General features: G+C 37.6%; 1 protein-coding gene across 4 annotated transcripts in view; it reads left to right on the top strand.

Annotated features, from left to right (window-relative positions):
• The window catches only part of BTBD9 (BTB domain containing 9), a 366504-nt gene that overhangs the window by 288145 nt on the left and 61492 nt on the right, over positions 1–16867 (top strand). For all 4 annotated transcript variants that reach the window (XM_011354554.2, XM_011354556.2, XM_023527551.1 and 1 more), the window contains exon 9: positions 4258–4365. In XM_011354554.2, the coding sequence (XP_011352856.1) occupies positions 4258–4365 (108 nt within the window). The remainder of the gene's footprint in view (positions 1–4257; positions 4366–16867) is intronic.

The raw sequence follows: 16867 nt of genomic DNA, 5'->3' as shown, positions 1-16867 counted from the left end.
GCAATTAGTTGCTGTAAACTGAACCCCAGTAATCAATGGTATGCAGCCAGCCAGAGCATTTATGGAAGATGTAGGCAAAAATCACATGTTAATCAATTTTAAAAAGCCCAGCATTTTACTGCTTTTAAGGGAAACTCCACAATGAGAATAAGGGAAGATGGAGGAGACATTGCATATCACCAGGCATTTCATGCAGTGCTCATTAGGTAGAGGGGTTTGTGGCAACAGCTAAACACAGACCCGATCTGCATCAGTAGATCTTGTCCAGCGGCTTCCTTTGTTCAGCCCCTTTTGAAAATGGCTTTTGATGCAGGGGTGGAGGCATGTAGATGTAGGGCCTATGGTTAAGGAGCCCATCTAGGTTAAAGCGGTAGGAGTGCGGGAGTGCATCTGTCCTGGGGTGAGCTCACTGGGAAACGTTCTTCAACAGATTACAAGTCAGAAATATCTGTGTTGTTGCAAGTGGAAAGACTATCTGAACAGACTTTCCTGGCAGGGAAAGAAGTGAAGGGAGTTGGTGGGCTTTGCGGTTGTACCTTATTAGAACAAAATTCCTCTCCATGGAAAAAATAAATATAGCCAGATTTCCCTTTACTGTCCATAAGCTGTGCTTGCTTTTTTCCAGTTGAATCAACAAAGGGTTTTTCATTCCTGGCTAAACCATAATTCCAATTAAACACGCATCCTGGCACATGAATTAGAATATCTCTTAACAACCCCAAAGTGTAGGTGAGTCTTAGCCCTGGGCCTGATAACCTCAGATCCATCAGTGTCTCTTTCCCACTCAGGGGTCACCGTGACTCCACATTTTCAGCTCCCAGGGGCTCTTAATAGAGGAATAGAGAAGAGACGTCTCAACCAGTATGTGCATTTGGCTGCTGTTCAGAAAAAAGACTTTAGGCCAGGAGAAATTACTGAGGTAAAGATCGATAGACTAGGCTAATAAAAATTAATATCTTCAGCATGCGAACTATGATAGGCAGCAGATTAATATCCTTAAAATATAGAGGGCATCTTGTAAGTCATTAACAAAAGGATAAATATAAGTAGAAAATGGGTAAAATGTTCAAGTTCAATATAAGTAAAAAGCTGCAAATTAAAGTACGTATTGAGATATATTTTGTCTTTCAAATTGACAGTAGTTTTAAAGATAATGCATGATATTGGTGGTGACACATAGAAATGGGATTTGTTCTACACTGCTGGTAGTGTGAGGATAAATTGATATAGACTTTTGTTTGGGGGAAAGGGAAAAGCGGAAAGATGTGCAGCTATTTTCTAATACATATCAAGGCCTCACGTGCCCTGCTCCAGAAGTTTCACTTACAGAAACTTTCAAAGGCAATAATCATAGATTTAGCTTATAAGAACATTCATCACACAGTTTTCATAACAGTGCAATGTTATCAATTGCCTAAGTTCCCAATAATAAGAAACTGATTAAATAAATTATGGGGCATCCATACAGTGAAATTCTATGAAGCCAGTACATATGAAGAGGAAGAATATTTGAAGATACAAAAAAGTACTCATAATAGATCATACAGCAAAACAAGCAAGTTACAAATAATTTGCACCATGTGTATGTATTTACAAAATTACTAGAATTACAGATAATGCATCATTTTAACATAATTTGCCTCGAAACAAATTGGAGGAACTTATAGAATAAGCTGCTATGGGACACAATATGTATAACTTTAAAAATTCTTTAAATATGCTGGCGCTCCAAGAATCTCTTCTAGAACATTTATGATACTCATAATTGGTCTTCCTTTTTATCTTCTCCATAGCTCATATCCTCGAGGCAGTCTTTTCCCGTTAAATATTTTAAGATCTGGTTAGATTCTATCCCAAAAGGGACTGATTATTTTCATTTGGATACACTGGTAGGAACACTAACTCATTGTTTTCCAGAAGGAGAGGCATTATGATAAACCTCGCTCTCCATAAATAAATTAAATAATCCATTGGGGAAATAGCTGCAACATTGTCTCCCAAAAAACCTGTTACCAGACCTGTTAAGTAAAGAAAATGATTAATTAATTTGAAATTTTTTTCTGGTTTTAATCTACTTCGGCTGGGTTATGAATGATTTCAGCCCAAAACGTGTATGAAACTTAACACTATGAACGGAGCACATGTTTGGAGTAGAATTTTTTTTTAAAAGAAAAGGATCAATGGACTTTCTTAACAGGCTTGCAATTATCTTGAGAACCATACAAACATAGAAACAAAAAATACACTTTTAAAAGTTACTCAACATAAATATAAATTAGTGTGGGCTAACTGCATAAAAGCGCGGAAAGGCTAAAATAATATTTGAGGAAATGACTAATGAGGGAAATGATTCAGCTTCTTATCAGGCAAACTGGTATAATCTAAGAGTAGAATTATTGGACAATAGGGTAGAATCCTGTCTGATTCACTCAGTACTCCGAGAGGTTAAATACTCCGGTGAATCAAAGAGAATCAGTAGGTATAATCTGTTTATGCTTTCCAAAACCTTTTAATATTTTTCTCTACTTAAAAGATGAATTTCAAAATATTAGGTATTGTGGATTTAGTCATCGAGAGCAAAAAATTTATAATTGAAAACAAGAAACAAAGGGTAAAGGGAAAGGGGAACACGATGCCATTTCTAATCCTCAATAATAGCTTTATAGGTAACACTAAACTGAACCACATACAAAGGATTGTCATTGATTATAATTGTAAGATTAAGGGGAAATAATATGAATTACTTTTGTAGAGTGGTAGGTTACCAGTTGTAAACTATGACCCAGCCATATACAGTAGAAGAAAAGAAAACATTTGATAAAGGGATTACAGAAGTAGGCTTTGTTCAGGACACCAGGTTGGAACTCAGTATTGACCATCACTGCTGTTTGAGTTTAGACAAGTTACTTTACAGCTTTAAGCCTCACTTTCACCATCTGTAATTTGATGAGAAGAATAATGTTTGCTAAAAAGATTTTTGGACGGATTTGATCAGCTAAATTACATAGAGCACTTAATATAGGGCGTGGTACACAGTAAACATTAAAGGATTGTCGATCGTTATGATAATCATCGTTATCATTACCATTGTTATTGTTACAAATAACGTGTTTGCTCAGCAAACATTCATTGAATGTAGGCTCTATGTGAGACACTATGCCGAGTACCAAGTGTAGAAAACCAGTAAGACATAGGTACTGCCTTCTAGGAGCTCACTATCTTTCTAGTTGGTGGAGGAAGCAGATGTGCATGAGCAACTGTAAAACAGTAAGATACAGATCTTGTATAAGAAGGACTTATGAGGATGAAATAATAGAAAACAATGATCTCATACTGTATACTTTCAGAAGCAGGATGCCGTAGTCTGATCCTGTATTACAATTTTTAGAGTTTTTTAATTCTGCTTTTTTAAATTGAAGAATAGCACACATACAGTGTACAGATCTTTTATGTATAGTAACTACCACTCAGATCAAAACTAGCACATTTCCACCATCCTAGAAGATTCCCTCATATCCTTTCCCAGTCATTGCCTCCCTAAGAGGTAACCACTATTCCGATTCTGATTCCTGTCAAATAAACTGTCTCTTTTGAGTTTTCTGTAAATGGAATAATATAGTCAATGCTTAGGTTCTTATCTGGGCTAAAAAGGGACGGTGGGGCGGGAAATAAGAAGAACAGATGCAAGATAATCAATTTCTAAATAACAGAAAGTTTTGCTAATGAATATGTTTGTCAGTATCTCCAAACCAGATAATCTTACCAAAGCTATACAAACAAAAAGTTGGGTAAGAATGAGAAGGAACCTAAAATGTGATAATTAAGATCATTGGGACACATTAGTTATTGCCTATTAGAAAGCACAGATTCCCCCATGAACAGTGGTCTCGGGATGTTACCTTTGGACAGCCCAGCTGACTGAAGATGGGAGTTGTAAGAATCAGGAAGGAAGATTGGGTGATGTCTTCTCCCTAGTGAGCCAGTCAGAAGAGCCTTGCCTCTTGGGGGTCAGAGGCTGCCTGGGATGGGGTGACTTGTGAAATAAATTCCTGAAGAGACAAACCTCTTGCTGCAGACTGACTCTGCCTTCTCTCATCAAACTCTTATTGGGGTTTCACTTTCTTTCTCCAGTCCTGGAAGTGCGGTGAGCAAAGGCAAGTAAGAGGGGTGGGGTGGACATGGGTTCCCTTGTGCCTGCAGCCTAAGGAAACAGACAATGAGAACGTTCACAGCACCCTCGTATTTCCTTCTGTTCAGGTTACTACTTTGGGACTGCGACGATCGAAGCTATAGCTACTATGTTGAGGTTTCCACCAACCAGCAACAGTGGACCATGGTGGCTGACAGAACGAAAGTCTCCTGCAAGTAAGTGACATCCTTTGAGGAATTTATTCCAATTTAAAAGGCAATCTTTCCAGTGGATTCAGAACATTGCAATGACGATTCATGAAATCACCAAGTATATCTTATTTGAAGGTTGAAAACATTCCGCTGATCCTTTACTTCAGTCTTGACTATCACGTACTTAAACAATAATTTCCTTTATATGACCAAACAGGCGTTCCTTATTTTGTGATTTGAACTTGAATTTTGAAAATAGCATGTACCTAAGCAGGAAAAAGAAAGATACTTTCCATATGTAGTCCTCTCTTGGGTCTTCCCCCCACATCCCATACTACCCCTTTAGGACTTTTTTCTTCCTTAGAGAATTTTGCTGATGCAGTACACACTTTAGTAGTTATTCTGGGACTCTATCCCATACCCCACCCCTGTATCATTCTCAGGGTTAGCTTTAAATCCTAATTTCCACGTTAGCTACACTGTTAGTCAAACTGAGAAAAGTTTGTACCTTAGGTTCTTCATAGGCGAACAGAGGCATTTCATGCATAGGGCACTGGGGCTCTGTTGGAGCTTACCTGGTTGTGGGGTGAAGCCAAGAGGAAGGAGTCTGCTAGTTCTGACCAGCCGAGAATCATGCCTCGAATGAATATTGACATGTGTATTTACTCATGTAACTACTGCTCAGATCGAAACAGCACATGTCCAGCATCCTAGAAGGTTCCTTCAGGCCCTCTCCCAGTCCTTACCTGAAAAGAACTCAGTGCCTTTTTGTACAGTGCCGGATTCTTTGGCAGGCAAGATAAAGCAAATAGCTGAGATTTCTTTTTTTTTTTTAATTGAGATGTGATTCACATATTATAAAATTCATCCTTTTAAAATTGTACAATTCAGTAGTTTTCAGTATATTCAAAGTTGTGCAACCATCACTACTATCTCATGTTCTAGAACATTTCATCACCCCCAAAATAAACCTACCCATTGCAGTCCCCCAATTTCCCTCTAGCTCTCTCAGCCCCACCACCTAACGATCTACTTTGTGTCCCTATAGATTTGTACATTCCAGGCATTTTATATAAATGGAATCGCATAATATGTGATCTTTTGTTCTTGGCTTCTTTCTCTTAGCATAATGTTTCGAAGGTTCATTCATGTTATTGCACGTTATCAGTACTTCATTCCTTTTTATGACTAAAAAAACATTTCATCATATGGAGATATATATGTCACATTTTGTTTCTCTATTCATCAATTGATGAACATTTGAATTATTTCTACCTTTTGGCTATAATGACTATTGCTGCTATGAACATTCCTATACAAGTTTTCATTTTAACATATGTTTTCAGTTCTCTTCGGTATATACCTAGAATTAGAGTAGAAGTACTGGATCTAATGGTAACTCTATGTTTAAATTTTGAGGAATTTCCAAACTTTTCCACAGCAGCTGCACCGTTTTGTATTCTTACCAGCAATGTGTGAGGGTTCCAATCTCTACACATTCTTGCCAGGACTTGTTACTGCCTATTCCTTTTGTTCATAGCCATTCTAGTGGGAGTGAAGTGGCATCTCATTGCAGTTTTGATTTGCATTTTCCTGATGGCTAATGACATTGAACATCTTTTCATGTACTTACTTGGCCAAGACTTTGTAATAGCATCAATGATGGCTTATTTGATGCAATGTCTGACACTCTTACCATTATTATTATAGTAATTATTATATAGCATGTTTATATCAGTTAGGGTAACACTTGCTGCTATAACAAATGTGGCTTCAACATTTCCATGGCTTAACACAATGGTTTGTTTCTCAGTCGTGTAATAGTCAGTACGGCTGTTCCTGGTTGTCAAGTGGCTCTTCTCCACAGATGATTGAGGAACCCACAGGTGATTGTCATCACCGAGGGCCTCAGCCACATCCTATGCATCTGGCTGACAGTTGAGATAAGAACAGAGAGATGCTATGCCTGGTTCTGAATAGCCTGGGCCTGGGTGTAGTGAACCATTTGCATTGCATCAGAGAGAACCAGTCAATTGCCATAGGCATGTCATAGTACATGCCTAGCAGGGCTGGGAAACGTAGTTGGTTCCTGGCTGGGCAACGCCTTCTCAGGGGAACACAAAATTCTTGTAGCCCTCTCTCTACCATAACACATGAAAACTAACAGCTATTTAGTAACTAGTATTCCAATACTTTCACATATTTTATCTCATTTTGTCCTGAATACAAAACATCTTGTGAGATATTGACCCAATTTTATAAAGAGAAAATGAAAGGCTCTTTCTACTGTACTGCATTGCCTCCTAGTACTCAAAGCATTAACAAAGAGAGCTAAACCAAGCTAGAAAGTGGAAACTGCGAAACTAAGTGGTTAACTTGTTCTAGAACCCTTTTTATATAGAAGGAAAGCCTTCAAGGCCCATGGACAGCTGCCCATTTGTCTTCCCAGAGCCACTGCTTATTAGGTGTGCAGCTCATGGGCCAGACCCTCTGCTGCCTCAGAGCTCGTCATCTTTACACATCTCACTGCTTACCATCTCCTGCCTCTAATGTCATTTTATGTGTCACAAATTGGATTCCTCGTCTCTTTCTTTTATGTCCCCCTATTGAAGACGTTATCCAATGTGGGTTTTTAACAAAAACTAAATGACCAGTAGCTTTACATTAAGTCAACATATAGTTTTCCCCTTTTTCATTTTTTGTTTCTATTAGTTGGTGGGTTTAAATAATTTATGTTTGTAACTTTGTATGTTCGCACTTAGATGCTACAGCAGTGTTTTACAAATTAATAAATAAATAATATATTAGAAGAACAAGACTAGTAGCAAGAAGGCACGTGCCTGTTAACTCTCTAAGAATCATTGGATCCAAAGGTTATGATTTAATGTTTATAGTCATAACCTGAATCTATTGTGTCTTCCATTTTTGATTTAGGTCTTAAGAAATATAACAAAAGATATGCGGATGATAAAAGAAGTATGCCTTTCCTTTTTAACAAGTATACTCCAGAGCAATTCTCAAGAGAGGATTCTATTAGCGTCAAGAATTATAACTTGCTTTTTATTGAAATAAAAAATGTGAACCATTTTATAAATGAAATTCTAAACGATCTTTAAAGATCACAGCCCTGCCTCTTGATAGCGTTCTACCTAGTCAAGAAATCATAGGGAAGGTTTTTACTGTCCTCTGAAAAGTACCTAGGGAATGAGATTCTTCAGTGTCTCCCTGCAAGTCCCTCCGCTTCTGGGGGAGTGTGTGTGTGTGTGGTGTGTGTGTTGCTTTCAGGATAAAGGCTCATTTTCTATCATAGAGAACCCTGTTTTTGTATAGACTGATTTTGGGGGATTTTTTCCCAACTTTATTGAGATATAGTTGATAAAATTTTAGGAATACAACATTATGATTTGATATATGTGTATTGCAAAATGATTACCACAACAAATTTAGTTAAATATCTGTTACCTCATGTAATTATAGTATTTTTTCTTGTGATAACTTTCAAGATATTCTCTCTTAGCATTTTCAGATATTACAGTTCAGTGTTGTTAACTATAGTCACCATGAATGTACATTACATCCCCAAAACTTATTTATCTTATAACTAGAAGTTTGTACCTTTTGACCATCTTCATCAATTTCCCCCACCTTCTGCCTCTGACAACTACCAATTTGTTCTGTTTCTCTGAGCCTCAGGGTTTTTTTGTTTGTTTGTTCTTTGTTTTAGATTCCACATATAAGTGAGATCATACCATATTTGTCTTTTGCTGTCTGACTTATTTCACTTAGCATAATGCCTTCAAGGTTTTTTCCATGTTTTCTCAAATGTATTGACTGATTTTATAAAATTACTTTTTACCCCTCTTTTTTTCATCTAATCTAATCTTGTACCCTTTAGCTTTATTTCAAAAAACTTCACTTTCCAATCTTTGATTCCTTTTTGCTACTGTCTTCTAAATTGTTGAACCCTAAATTTGTATCAATACAGTAAGATACTAACATCGGTCTTTTTATTATAAATTTAAAACATGCCCATGGAAAATTAAACAACATAAGAAAAAAAGTGAAAAGTAAAATTTTACCTTCCCATTTTCTGTTCCATTCCTCAGAAGTAACTACTTTTGACTATTTTTTTAGTTTAACTTCTCGACTATAAATAATATTTTATATCAGTTCATTAACTTATCAGCTTTACTAACTCCATGCAATAAAAAAATGAGGAATTTGTCTCACTTAACCACTCTTCATTTTTCGTTAGTTATGTTTTTCTTTTTAGTTCTGCTCTTACTTACTTTTTAAAATTAAGCAATATACTTAAATCTCTATTTTCTGACCCATCAATTATGGACAATATTTCTTGACTTTCTACTTATTAATGAAGAAATTATCACCACTACATTTCCCTCTGTCTCTCCCCATCTTCTGTTAGCTGTCCTACCACATCGACACTGTAAAGATTTATGATACTTATCTTCTGTTCTGTATTATAGTTAAATCTTTCATGTGTTAAGTATAAATTGATCCTGAAAAGAGAAAACCACTAAGAATTCATTATGATATTTTAACTATATAAACATTGTTAACTACAGATCTAATAATTCATTGGATCTACCATGAAGGAAATATTCTGTCACTAAATTTGTGCCCCTCTTAGAAGAATTGTACTGTATTCAGATCAAGTAGATTAGATTTTCTTACAAGTACTCAGAATTATTACACAAATAATAAATAGCCTCATATTAGTCAGGTTTTTTTTTTTTTTTTAGTAGAATTCCTAATTGCCTCTTTTACCTGTTACAGAAGCTTCTGAAGCATACCATTTACTTATTGTTTAATTTTTGAACAGACTGCTTCCTAGGCCTACTCTACAGCTATGATCCTAAAATTTATTCTTTCCTGTCTAGGTTGGTTCCACTGTTTCTTGGATTTCTTTTTCTCTTTGTAAAATGTGGATAAAGGTTACCAAAACCCCTTTTCCTTTGCAGGAGATATTGACCTAGGACCCAGTTAGTTACTTTCTAGATCTCTTTGCCTGAAAACTTGATGGAAGTGGAATGTCAGCTGTGTAATTAGGCAGTATTGCTTATGACAAAAATTACCCCTAATTGGTAAATTGTACCTGGCCTGGGAGGACTGGTTGAAAGCCATAGCTTTGGGTTTTCTGAGTGCCCTGACTTTCGTGATTAGGCAAGTCTCTCATGAAAATTCTAGGATCTGTGTTTATGGAGCTATTACAAGAGATTAATAGTTTCAGTTTATAATATTCTAAGCCAGAGTGGCTCCACACTTGCCAATGTGAGTCTCATATACTATCACCTGAGTTATCACCTGCATGCCAGCAGGAATAGCTCCTGTACAGTTGTGTAGACTACATGCTGTGCTTCCTGTTCTCTCTCCTGGGTAAATCTGAAGCCAAATATATGACTTGGTTGGGTCTTCTTTAAGAAGATCCCTCAAGGGCATTGCAGAGTGAATCCATAGGAAATGTTTTTCAGAAAGGGTATATGGAAATCAAATTTTCAGAATTGTGCATGCCTGAACCATAGGTTGACTGGGTATAGAGTTCAGTTCCTCCAGAATTTTGAAAGCTTGGATTTATTGCCATCTAACATCTAACGTTGCTAATGAGAAATCTGATATAATCTGATTTTTATTCTCTGTAGTAATTTATTTTTCCCTGTAGAAAACTATAGTATCTTTTTTTCATCCTTGGAGTTCTTAAATTTCACAATGATATGGCTGTTGTGGGTTGTTTTATGTCCATCCTGCCCAGTTTGCTTCAATGTGGAAATCTGCCCAGTTTCACTTAGATTTATGAATATTTCATCCACTACCATTTTTTTAAAGAAATTCCCCCAAAATCTTGATTTGCTAATATCCTTCCCTCCAGTTTGCAGCACCTTTATGAATGTATTCCCTTTGTATTTCTTTGATGTCATCTCATTGGTTTCCAGGAAGGGAGAAAGGTAAATGTGCCTATGGTGTTGGCCATCTTGAACTCAAATTCCCTAAAGCTCTTTTGCCCGGACTGTTGATACTCCCCAGAGACCCCAAATCCTTTTCATTTCCCTCCTTGTGACTGGCTGCACTTCTTCCATGTTATGTCTCTGCCTTGTTTCCTGCCAATGTATGCTTCTTAACATATTGATCTCGTTTATGTTCATTTTTAACCATTTCTCTGCTTTGTCATGACTAATAATTCTATCTGCCAAAACATTAGTGATCTCAGACATCATTTGCCCAAGACCGTGCCCTTGGCAAACATTTCGGCAAATATAAATGATTAGATATAAAGCATTGGGTAATACTAAAATTTTTATTTTCCTCTTGAGAACTCTGTGGTCAGATTATTAGAACTGCCTAGTATTTCCAGCTTTCAGCTTAATTTTCTCACAGACTGCCTGCCTGCCTGCCAGACATACTATCCAGATTCTCTTTTGAATAAGTTTTTGTCTCCAACCTAAGTGTTCATTAAAAATGATCTCATAAAGAGTTTTTAATAACTTAATAACTTTAATAACTTAAGAAAATACTTATATAATAAGATTTTTAAAAGCAGAGCACAAAATTATAGGAGTATTATCACAAGTAGGAAAAAAAAATGTGGAAGAAGAAAGCCAGAAAGAAAGATGCCAAAATGTTAATAATGCTTGCCTTTGTGTATTGAGATCATGGAAATTATTTCTAGTTTTCTATATTTTGATCAATTTATATGTATTTCTTTTAAAATTAAAAAGAAAACTTTTAAAAAGATTCTTTTCTTGCTTCAGCCATAAATGTTTTGTTGATATTTGTCCTTGCCATTATTTGAGTAGCATATGCTGGCAGAGTGGCATGTTTATTAACTGTCAGCAATAAATTAGAGAAATTAAGTGCTGTACATAGCAATATCCTAGTAGCTTTTCAGAACCTTGAAACCACTTACCCCAAGCAGAAGTTGTACTTCTCTGAAAAGGACACCTGAGCCATATTTTCTTTCTTTTTTTTCTTTTTAAAAACAACTTTATTGAGATATAACTCATATATCATACATTTCACCCATGTGAAGTTTACAGTTCAAATGGCTTTTAGTATATTCAGAGCAACCATCACCACAATCAATTTTAGAACATGTTCATTACCTTAAAAAGAAACCCTTAGCAATCACTTCCCAATCCTTTATCTTCCCTAGTCCTGTGCAACCACTCTAATCTACTATCTGTCTTTCTAGATCTACCTATTCTGAATATTTCATGTACACTGAATCATATAATACAGTCTTTTGTGACTGGCATATTAGCCTAATGTGTTCAAGGCACATCCATGTTGTAGCATGTATCAGTATTTCATTTCTCTTTATTGCTTAATAATCTTCCTTTGTATGGATATATACCACATCTTTTTATTCAGTCATCAGTTGATAGACATTTGGGTTGTTTCCACATTTTCGCTATTATGAATAATGCTATTATGAACATATTTTTGTGTAGATATAAGTTTTGATTTCAATTAGGTATACACTTAGGAGTGGACTGAGTCATATGGTCTCTTTATGTTTAGCCTTTTGAGAAGCTGCTAGACTGCTTGCAAAGCAGCTTTACCATTTTATATTCCCATCAGTAATGTATTAGGGTTCTGATTTCTCTACATTCTCACCAACACTTGTTATTATCAGTCTCTTTTATTGGTAGGAAGTGATATCTCATTGTAGTTTTGATTTGCATTTTCCTGATGGCTAATGACGTATCTGAACACACAGTTCTACAAATAAGGTACACAAATGGCCAATAAGCACACAAAAAGGTAGTCAGCATCATTAGCCATCAAGAAAATGAGCCACATTTTCCTTACACTTCTCCTCTTGGGCCTCTTAAAACATAGTTCTCTGAGAGTATTTCTTCCTTTCACCTTTCCCCAGGACTTCAGAAGTCCATTTCCACCTGGGTTTTCCTTCTCACAGGGGCCCGGCCTACTTGAAACCATGGAGCACCACCTTGGATCAGGCAATTTCTACAGCATCCTAACTTTAAACATTTTCTCCCCTGTACCTTTCCTGAGAAGCACTTTGACGGTCTCTGTGTCACCTGGAAAGGCCTCTGGGGGGTCAGCTTGTCTGCTCTGTGGTCTTCAGCATGATGATACCCATATCTGAGAAGCAGTGTATCCCCCTCACTGACAGTATTGTCATTTAGTCCTGGAGAAGGGCAAAGTTCTGTTCTGGGATCTGTTTCTGTAGCTGATGCTATTTATTCACTGGGAACCTTAGAACAAGGAGTCATGTTTCTCTTTCTTTTTCTAAGTGCTGCAGTGGTTGAGGGCAATGAGATAAATTAAAGGTGGAGACTTAGAGCCTCAGTAAACTTTCCCAAAGTGTAGCAAGATTGAAAAATGACACATTTAAGCCTAAGCTATTTACCTTACCTGCAATTTCCTGCATCTTCAATGCCATTGTTAGTGATAAAGTTGAGAAAGCTTTCCTCTGCCAGCTTTGTTATTTAGCCCGACACTTAACAAAATGTAAATCTTGAGTTGGTTCCAGGAGGTCACTGCTAACCATGTGACCTGGGGGTTGAATATAGTGGGCTTGAGGTCACTAATGTGATACAATAAAAAGAAAGTGGGTTTTAAAGGAGGAAATGTCTTCACAATTGAGACTGATGATGAGAAGAAGTTCATTTTAGTGTCAAGTTTTAGTTTTCAGGGTGAGATTGCAGCTCTTGACCGTCACATAGATCCTGTATTGAAGTATTACTATTTCTTGCAAGTCACTGCTGTAGTAACAGACGGATTGCTCTTCTCAGATCCCCTTCCCTGTGAGGTTAGAAGAGTGTACTTGCTTGTTTCTTCTTGAAGTGTGAGCCAATTAATGGGCTCTGGTTGTGTAATTGTCACTTTTAAAATGCTCGATGGAGATTTTATTTTTCTCTTTTCATACTTAATTCCATTTTCTACACAGCATTTGACAGTAATGAAAAAAAAGCCAGTCATGTTCTTTCCCATGTTTTTTTTTAAGGGCAAACATTGGTGTTAATTTTGTCAAGAGGTTTAGAACTTGAACAATAAAGGCACATATACCTGAAAGAGGAATGGCAAAAAATGCAAATGAAAAAAATAACAGAATTCAGATAAAAGACACACACACACACACACACACACACACACACACACATACACACACACACAGAGACAAGTCTGATAGTAGGCACACCACTGTGTTAATGATAAGATATCAGAGCCTGCCCTGTAGTAGGTATCTATCTATTAAACCAGGCTTGCAGATACCTATTAATCAAACTGTTGTTTATGGAGTAATGAAGAACCAGCAGTAGATGAATATTTTTAAGTAGAAAACATTAGTAGAGAGTCAGTCACTCATACCTGCACATCTAGACAAGGGACTTATCTTCTGTACTGCAGAAAGTTTTTATGCAAAATTTACCCATATATTGGAAGCCATGTGGAAAGTAGATTTTGATGCTAAGTGTGTGAACTGAGTTGTAAACTTAGAGCTATAAGCAGGTTCTGTCGACCACCAGTGGAGAGGCTCCTCCCACCCAGAATATTTGACAGATGAAGGAACTGGAAGGAAATGAAGTTCCCCCGGCTAGCAAATGATTAGGACAGAGAAGCTGAGAGCTCCTTCTCTCTTTCTTGCTTAATCCAGGTGCCACATTATTCTGTGAGGATAATAAATTTTTCCATGCCTATCATAAATAAAATGAAGCATACCTCAATAAAACTTTCTCAGTGAGCGGTGTGAGCACATTTAAAATGTACATGATCGGGATTTTTATTTTATTTTAGAAATAACTTTTATATTAATATTACATTCCAAATGACAAAAATCAATCAAGACAATACTAGTCCAACTACCATCATCTCTCTCCTCTCTACTCCTCTCTCTGCTAACTGCTTCCCTCATTCTCTCTGCACTGCCCTCAAGTTTACTTAGTAGTCAGAGTGGCATTTTTCCAGTGCAACTCTGGTGTTAAACCTGCTTAGAACCCTTCACTGGCTTCTCTGCTGTCTGATAAAGGCCAGTATTCTTCACTTGGCCTAGAGTGCCTACGCAATCTGGCCCCGTCCTGTCTCTCAAAACTCATGCTACATTGTACTCTCCCTGTTCACATCAGCCTGACGTCCTCTCACATTTCACCATGGGTCATGCTTCATCCGCCCACAGAGCCTTTTCTCATACCATGGCCTTTATCTGGAGCCTTGCACCGCTGCCCTTTGTCTCATTAACCCCCGTTATCTTTTTGTTCTTAGCTCAAGGTCTACTTTCTCTGGAAAGTCTGCCCTGATCACCCATCTAAATCAGATCACTTTGTTTTTCCCTCTCATTGAACCGAGCTACTTTCCTTCACAGCTCAAATCACACTTTCCTTCGTGTGGTTATTGAATTACTGTTGTTCTTCCCCCACTAGAGTCTAAGCTCCATGAGAGCAGAGATTTGATCTTTTTTATTTACTCTTATCCGTGATAGCCTAGCAAGAACCTAGCACTTGTATTGTTGTCTGAACGAATGAATGGATGAGTGCTACCACTCTGTCTCCAATCATGCATACATATTGGTTTCATTTGTCCTGATACTATCTGGAGCTGTTGCTATCACAAGGCCCATTCAGGAAGTCTATCCAGCCCAGCTCAGATGCAAGTGAAAGTTTGTGTGAGAGGACAAAAGTCACTCACGCTCCTTATGGACTAGGAATATGTCTTCCTAACTTCCCTTTATTAATTCGTTATTGATCTGTCATCCTTGATTCATTTACAGCCTTATTCCACAAATTCAATCATTACCAGAGGTTCAGTTTTCTCTGGTCTCCACATCTATCCTTGCCCCTCAAGTTAATGATTTGGATTCCCCAGTAACAGTTTATCACTTGAAATTGGTTACTAGCTGGAAGTCCATTACCTTTATTTTTAAGCACTCTTAGAGAGAATAAAGTTTTTCTTTATGGAGGGGCCAAGTGCTTTGGAAACTGTTTGCCAGCTGTGCCCCTTTCACTTTGGAAATTGATTTGATTTAAAATCCCAAGTTTGCCAGGTTAATATGTTTCAATTGCTTCTCTGGATTTTCAGAGTAAAAGGTTTAAAAAAAAAAGAAAAAGCTGACCTTAATCTTTGGAGAAGAACTCTAAACCACTTGCTGAGGCATTCTACATACCTCTGACAGAAAAGACCCCACTCTGGCATCCTCGAGCTCTGGATCCCTCCCATAGTTTCAGGATGGCTACAGCCCTACTACTGTCCAGAGAGGTTTTTGGGAGTCACCCTTACCATGACCAAGCCTTGATTAACCCCTTCCCCAAGATAGGCATTGCCAATAAAGCAATGCAGTCTGCTCCTCAATGGGCCTCTAACTTAGGCAGGCAAACTAAGCACATAGAAACACCAGAATAACAATCATCATAGAAATCCATTTAAAAAAATAGATGGTCAGCATGCACACCTGCAATAGAGGAAAGTAGAGCCTATGAGGAAGGTCAGTGTAGTTATGATTATAGCTTCTTAACGTGACCTGCATCATCAGTTTGTCTCTGGGTCCTAACGAGAAGTGCTTTCTTGGTAACCATGCTGTGATGAATGCTGACTCAGCTGTATCCCAGAGTGCTAGGAGGCTGTGTTTTCTTCCTAGGTTAAAAAAAAGGAAAAGGAAAACAGAAGTGTTCCTGTGAATTCAGGGGTCAAGCATGCACACAGAATCAATTTTTAGAGCTGAAAGGGTGCCCTTTCTTGACTGTCTGATTTATTCTCATGGCTTCAGCTACAAGAAATAATCATATTTCCCATTACATGTTGGCCCCTTCATGGGAATGGCTTTTCTCAAACTCAGCTGTCTAAACCTAAGCTTGTTGTCATCTTTCCCCATAAAGCAGCTCCTCCCTTTTAATGTCCCCATTTGTGTTTATGGTAACCAATTTTGATTCAATCTAATATTTAAGTGACCCTAGTAGGTAAAGGCTACATTGTGAGGGAAAACACTGAGGAGACAGGAAGACATTTCTCCTCTGACGGAACTTACAGGTATACACATTCCAAACATTTGGGAGCCATCTCATACGCACACGCACACGCACACGCACGTGCAGTGCAAACTACAAAACGATTCTATAATCATAAAATATTGTAACTGAAAATACCTTGGAAATTATAGTCCAAGCCTCTCATTTTACAGATGAAGATCTGAGACAAAAGGTACAAGTACCTTCCCAAGTTCTTGTCTAATGGAAGGGTCCATATTAGAACCCAGATGTCCTGATTGAGTCTCTTTTTCTCAGAATTCTGTATGGCCTATAAGAGCATAGTAAAAGGAGGAGGAGGTGAGGGGAGGAAGGGGAGGATGGAGAGGGGGAGGAGGAGGAGGAGGAGGAAGAGAAAGAGAGGAAGGAAGGAAAGAAGGAAGGAAGGAAGGAAGGAAGGAAGGAAGGAAGGAAGGAAGGAAGGAAAGAAAAGAAAGAGAGAGAGAAAGAAAGAAAGGAAGAGAGAGAGAGAGAAAGAGAAAGGAACGTATATAAGAGCTGTAAGAACATAGACATGATCAGAATAT

This window comes from Pteropus vampyrus, unplaced genomic scaffold, assembly GCF_000151845.1.
Source record: "Pteropus vampyrus isolate Shadow unplaced genomic scaffold, Pvam_2.0 Scaffold18, whole genome shotgun sequence".
In the NCBI taxonomy this organism is placed as follows: Eukaryota; Metazoa; Chordata; class Mammalia; order Chiroptera; family Pteropodidae; genus Pteropus; species Pteropus vampyrus.
Note: the sequence above shows the minus strand (reverse complement) of the source record. Positions and strands in the feature narration are given on the sequence as shown.